At 39.5% G+C, this 7,040-nt stretch overlaps 1 protein-coding gene across 1 annotated transcript; it reads left to right on the plus strand.

Annotated features, from left to right (window-relative positions):
• The first annotated feature begins 3,436 nt into the window (after positions 1–3,436).
• On the plus strand, positions 3,437–6,566 carry LOC114687737 (calcium-binding mitochondrial carrier protein Aralar2-like). Its single transcript, XM_037197672.1, is given in 1 exon segment — positions 3,437–6,566. A coding segment is annotated over 1 exon segment (2,031 nt). The 5' UTR covers positions 3,437–3,596; the 3' UTR covers positions 5,628–6,566.
• The last annotated feature ends 474 nt before the right edge of the window (positions 6,567–7,040 follow it).

Consider the following 7,040-nt stretch of genomic DNA (forward strand, 5'->3'; position numbering starts at 1 on the left):
GTCACTTTCATAAAACAGAGAACAGGGTGTAACACAAATAAACAAACTTAAGAAGATAGTATAATAGTATTCCACCATCTCTAGAAAATAAATTCTGATTCTATTGTCTAATACATAAATACATACATTACCCCCTTTCCTTCCTGTTTCTCAACAGTGACAGATAAGTAGATAGACTGAAATACTTGCCCTTGAGGCTAACTAGACTGGACAACTTTCTAATCAAATCATAAAAGTGAATTATAAATGCATCCTCAGAATATTCCTTGTAGTCTATGAATTTCTGATTTTTCACCTTTTTTGAGGTCTCCATTTCAATTTGGTCTTTCAGCATTTCTTTGGAAAGTGCTATATCATTTCCATAACCCATTTTCTCTAAATACATATACTTTATAAATATAAATGAAATTATTCTATAGTTTTATTATGATTATTTTATAGGATTATGCACAGAAATTTATATATTTGTAACCAAATTAAATTAAAATAAATTACATAGCTTTTGTGAATATTTTATATTTTTTATGAACATACTCATGCGAGTTTATGCTCGTGTGTATATGCTTGGTGGTGGACACCAAATCTAAAATCCTGCCCTTACTAAATACCCATTCTACAATTGGAATGCAACTCCATGCCTATTCTAGCATTTTACTGTAATTTAATATTGTATTTCTCCATTCTTTTAGTTTTTAATCTGTCCATGCAGTTCTCAGATATGTTTTGTATGGAATTTTCTCCTATGGGTTACTTATTAAATATGATATTGTCAATTCAATCTTAATGATTGCTTGTCATCACCCTTTATAAAGCATTTTATAAAGTACATCTTACTTGAGAACTTACTTCATCTTAGGGGAAAAAGCACACATTTTAAAGCAGTCATCAGGGAGAGAGAGCACATGCTTAGGTTTGCAAGGCTCTGGCTTCCATTTCTAACTCCTCTGAGAAACAAACAAACAAACAAAAAAGCAACCATCAGAGAGATGGAAGGTCCAGGGAGGCTTTTGTTACTTCATACCCTCTGAAATTATTCAGACTATTAACTTATATTATTTTATATTTATTAATATGTTCATATATAATAAAATTCCATGTATAACTTTCACATATTAGAACCATGAGCTAAATGTCATATATTATATGCTTTATTTATACACCTGCAATTTAACATTCAGAACTATGTTCATGTGATACATGGGAGGGTTTGCTACAGGCATCTGTTGTCAGTGGTCAGATCTGCATCTCAAGGAACATGAACCATGAAGGTGGAATCTCCCAGGGAACCTGTGTAAAAGTGGAAAGGAAGTACAAAATGTTAGCTATGGTTAACAGTAATTTGTTATGCTCATGAAAATGCTTACCAGGGTAGATTCTGTGTTTTCACTAATCTCAAAGAAACCATGTGGATGCTATTGCTTCCATTGTTTACTTAATTTTAGACAATCTACAATATATAACATTTTCAAAACAGTATCCTATACATGAGAAATACATACAATACCTTAAATATAAATATATTTAAGTTTTCCAAGAGGCTGCATGCTACAAAACTGCTAATCATGCAATGCACTATGTGGTGTTAGAGGTCTTTGTAGCAATTTTTATCTAGTATCCAAAGCAGGATTCTCCTATTACTTCCTTGTGAATGAACAATAAGACTTGCTAACTTCAGAAACATAAGAAAAATCATGCTTATGAAAAATAATGGTGATTGTCACTATTCATATTGATTACATACAAGCAACCCGAGATGAAGAAAAGGTGTGAGATTTAAGTACCTCATTCAGAAACATAGCATTATTGCCAAAAACATTATTCACATTTCTGTTTTGTTTTGTTTTGGTGGGGAGTAGGTAAGTTCTCATTATATAGCCTAAATTGACCTTGAATTCATAACCTTTTAGAGCTGGTCTCCAGAATTCTGAGATTACTGAATGAACTACAACCACAAGTTTAGAAATTTCAAAAGTGGAAAGTAAATGATTACAATTTAATTAAAAGAATAGTATTAAAGGATTGATTCTGGTCCCTGCGATCTATAATAAAAGCACTGACCTAAGTAAAAGTGTTCATTCAATTCACATTTCCCCAGCCTTATAAATCCCATGGCATTTTATCCAGATATTTCCAGGAAGAAACTCTGTTTTCATATGCAGCTAGACTTCATCAGGTCCTTTATGGTATCTGTGTGTATGAGCAAAAGAGAGAGAGAGAGAGAGAGAGAGAGAGAGAGAGAGAGAGAGAGAGAGAGAGAGAGAGAGAGAGACAGGGACAGGGACTGAGAGAAGTAGATCACTGTGCTGCCCTGATTTGTGTCTTCTGAGGGCCAGTGGTACTTCTACATAGGAGCTAAGACTACACCCATGTACCACTAAGTCCCTTTTCTAGACTCTAATAAACAAAAAATACTACTAATGATTAAAATACAGTAACCAATAGATAATACAATCTATTATCAAAATGTTAACATAGTTAAAATGGTGTTCCTCCTTTAGGGTTTTAAAAATATCAGGAATACTTTCATTCAGTGCTCTCATATTAATTTATGCAGTTTGTATTTTATACTTTCTAAGCAGTATACACTTTTTTAATATAATTCAAACTACATAACACATCTATCTCTTAAACTACATTCATCATATATATATCAATATACATTCCTTTTCTTTTTAATTAAGATATATATACCTTCATCTCATTTTTAATTTTTTTCATTATGGAAACACTCACTTTTTCATCACATTACCAGTAGATCTGATCTTCAGTATGTATAAAACTAATCAAAATAAGGCCAAATATCTGTATTACAATTCATAAAAAATATGAGTAAAATTTGGAGTACTTCTGAATCTCATAGACAGAAAAAATTTTCCTTTTGAAAGGCTTATATAATTTACACTGCTCATTATGAGTGTTTCCTACAGATCTGCCATCAAACTATTTTGCTGTATAAAATATACATAATTTGGGGTGAGAAAAATTGACAAGCAGGTAAAGCACGTGTACCAAGCCTGATGACATGAGTGTGATGTGTTTATTCCCTGTGAACCACACAATAGAAGGAGAGAACTGACTCTAGCATTTTGTCTTTCAGTTCCATATTCAATACAGGACATATACTCTTACCCCTAACCACACAAAAACTATGGAAATAATGAATAAAAATAAACGTATAGGCATATTTACTCAATATGTTTTTATTATGAATGATCCTAGGAGTAATTTCACAAATATTTTAAAGGCATTTTTCTCTGCTTGGAACAACTAAATTTTCATCCAGTTTATTTGACTGTTGACCTTTAATTTGTTATTTGTTTTTAAGTATTAATTTCTAACAGCTTTGCAAATTAAAATAAGATTAATAAGGCCTTCAGATCACGCGGGCCCGGGAGGCCCTGGCCCGGCCCAGCCAATGGGCTGGCGGCACCCGCATGACCCGCGCCGGGAGGGCGTGGGGAGGCAGGCCGGGAACGCAAGCCGCCGGGCCGAATCGCCGCCCCCACCTCTGCCGGGATGGGAAGTGAGTCGCCGGGGTCCCCAGTGCAAAACAGCCGGAGAGCGGGTCCCGAAGCCGCCTGCACCCCGGCCGAAGCATGGCGGCCGCCAAGGTGGCTTTAACTAAGAGAGCAGATCCAGCTGAGCTTAGACCAATATTTTTGAAGTATGCGAGCATTGAAAAAAACGGTGAATTTTTTATGTCTCCCAATGACTTTGTCACTCGGTATTTGAATATTTTTGGAGAAAGCCAGCCCAACCCAAAGACTGTGGAACTTTTAAGTGGTGTGGTGGATCAAACCAAAGATGGGTTAATATCCTTCCAAGAATTTCTAGCATTTGAATCTGTCCTGTGTGCTCCAGATGCCTTGTTTATGGTGGCCTTCCAGCTGTTCGACAAGGCTGGTAAAGGAGAGGTCACTTTTGAGGATGTTAAGCAAGTTTTTGGACAGACTACAATTCACCAACATATTCCATTTAACTGGGATTCGGAATTTGTGCAACTACATTTTGGAAAAGAAAGGAAAAGACACCTTACGTATGCGGAGTTCACTCAGTTTTTGCTGGAAATACAGCTGGAGCATGCGAAGCAAGCCTTTGTGCAGCAAGACAGTGCCAAGACTGGGAAAGTCACCGCCATTGACTTCCGGGACATCATGGTCACCATCCGCCCCCACGTCCTGACTCCTTTTGTTGAAGAATGTCTAGTAGCTGCCGCCGGAGGCACGACATCCCATCAAGTTAGTTTCTCCTATTTTAATGGATTTAATTCACTCCTTAACAACATGGAACTCATTAGAAAGATCTACAGCACTCTGGCTGGCAGCAGGAAAGACGTGGAGGTGACTAAGGAGGAATTTGCTCTGGCAGCCCAGAAGTTTGGTTAGGTTACACCCATGGAAGTTGACATCTTGTTTCAGTTAGCAGATTTATATGAGCCAAGGGGACGCATGACCTTAGCAGACATTGAGCGGATTGCTCCCCTAGAAGAAGGAATGCTGCCCTTCAACTTGGCTGAGGCCCAGAGGCAGCAGCAGGCCTCGGGTGATGTCGCACGGCCAGTTCTTCTCCAGGTGGCAGAGTCAGCCTACAGGTTTGGTCTGGGTTCTGTTGCTGGAGCCGTTGGAGCCACCGCTGTGTATCCTATTGACCTTGTGAAGACTCGAATGCAGAACCAGCGGTCGACTGGCTCCTTTGTGGGAGAGCTCATGTATAAGAACAGCTTTGACTGTTTCAAGAAAGTGCTCCGCTACGAAGGCTTCTTCGGACTGTACAGAGGTTTGCTGCCACAGTTACTGGGAGTCTCTCCGGAGAAGGCCATAAAACTTACAGTGAACGATTTTGTGAGAGATAAGTTCATGCACAAAGATGGCTCGGTCCCACTTTCGGCAGAGATTTTTGCTGGTGGCTGTGCAGGAGGCTCCCAGGTAATTTTCACAAACCCTTTAGAAATCGTCAAGATACGCCTGCAAGTGGCTGGAGAGATCACCACCGGCCCCAGAGTCAGTGCTCTGTCTGTGGTGCGAGACCTGGGCTTCTTTGGCATCTACAAGGCTGCCAAAGCATGCTTTCTGCGGGACATTCCTTTCTCGGCCATCTACTTCCCGTGCTATGCCCATGTGAAGGCCTCCTTTGCAAACGAAGATGGGCAGGTGAGCCCAGGAAGTCTGCTCTTAGCTGGTGCTATAGCCGGTATGCCGGCAGCATCCTTAGTGACCCCTGCTGATGTTATCAAGACTAGATTACAGGTGGCTGCCCGGGCTGGCCAGACCACTTACACCGGTGTGATGGACTGCTTCAGAAAGATCCTTCGGGAAGAAGGCCCAAAAGCCTTGTGGAAAGGAGCTGCTGCTCATGTGTTCCGGTCCTCGCCACAGTTTGGGGTCACCTTGCTGACTTATGAATTGCTACAGCGATGGTTCTATGTCGATTTTGGAGGAGTGAAGCCCGTGGGATCCGAGCCAGTTCCTAAATCCCGGATTACTCTGCCTGCTCCCAATCCTGACCATGTCGGGGGCTATAAACTGGCAGTTGCAACGTTTGCAGGCATTGAAAACAAGTTTGGACTTTACCTACCTCTCTTCAAGCCGTCGACATCTACCTCAGACGTGACTGGTGGGGGCCCGTAGGAGGACTGGCCTGGAGCTGGCTGTAAAATGGTCGGAACTGCAGAGTCCCATCTCGGACTGAAGCACGGCCTCACCCCTTCTGCATCTGTCTCATTCAAATTCAGGTCAAGGCTTTTTATATGAAATGCAATCATTCATTTTCTGGATGTTTTTGTACCAAGATCATGTGGAATTTCCTAATTATTCTTTGGCACTCTGCCCACAAACCTGTGTTTGTGTCTTTTATATACCGGGGTTTGGTCAACACTAACTTGCTCTCGATTAAGTCTGAAGGAAAATGATGGAGGTCTCCTACCTGAATGATAGTCTACTGAAAGGCAGCTGTGGTTCCTATAGCAAAGAGTGCTGAGGATGTTTAAAGGGGTAGAAAGCTGGGTATATATTTATAAAAATGAAAAACACTGGAAGGAAAAAAAAACCAATACCCAGCCTGGACTCAAATTTTAAACATGCACAAATTTGGCCTCTGGATTATATTATGAAGGTTTTATGTGAAACATGTTTTTTCGTAATGAAAGCCACATTGAGGATGTTTAGTAATCATATTCTCTTACTCGTACCAAGTCTACTAGGGAAAAGTTTTGAATGTTAAGGAAGTGCTTTTGGCATTTTTATTATAGAGACAGAAGAAACTGAGACACAATTCTACTCCTGAGCGTGCTGATTTGGGATAAATACTTACATGATGAACACATGCTGATTACTGCCAATTTTAACAGACACTGTAAGAATAATGCCCACCCCCTTGTGCTGGTACCAGCCTAATCCCACCCCCATAGTTGGCACCCATTTGCCTTTAAAATCACTTTATCTTGAATCACGTCAGACAAATATACTCTACGTTTTTATTTAATTTGGGGTGCCTTGTATCATGGTCAGAGGTTTGTGTGCTTGTGAAGGGGAAAATAAACTATTTTCAAAGCTAAAAAAAAAAAAAAAAAAAAAATAAGATTAATAAAATTTTAAAATAAATATTATATAAAACTTAACAAAATTTTTCAGAAGTTGCCAGTGGCCATGCCAGAGGAATAGCACATGGCAATTGACTTCACGGGATCAGCCGGTCAGGAAACAAAACCCTGCACAGACCTCAGAATGTCTCTTGCTTATGCTGAGCCTTCACATGTTTGCCACAGCCATCTTTCTCTGGTATCTGGCATAGTGTGACAGGGTGTGGATCCCCACTGCCTATGCTGAGGTGTGTTTATTTCATGGAAATGTCCCATTCTACTGGGCATTTTTACCTGTGGCTTATTTATGAAGAAGATTTCCTCTTAAGTTGTACTATTTAACTGAAGCAATGATTTTATACAATAGTAGTATTAATTTAAATAGGATTTTGATGATTGAGGGTTTTGTTTTGTTTTGTTGTTGTTTTTTTTTTTCAGGGTTTCTCTGTAGTTTGGTGACTGT

The sequence above is a fragment of the Peromyscus leucopus genome, chromosome 1 (assembly GCF_004664715.2).
Source record: "Peromyscus leucopus breed LL Stock chromosome 1, UCI_PerLeu_2.1, whole genome shotgun sequence".
NCBI lineage: Eukaryota > Metazoa > Chordata > Mammalia > Rodentia > Cricetidae > Peromyscus > Peromyscus leucopus.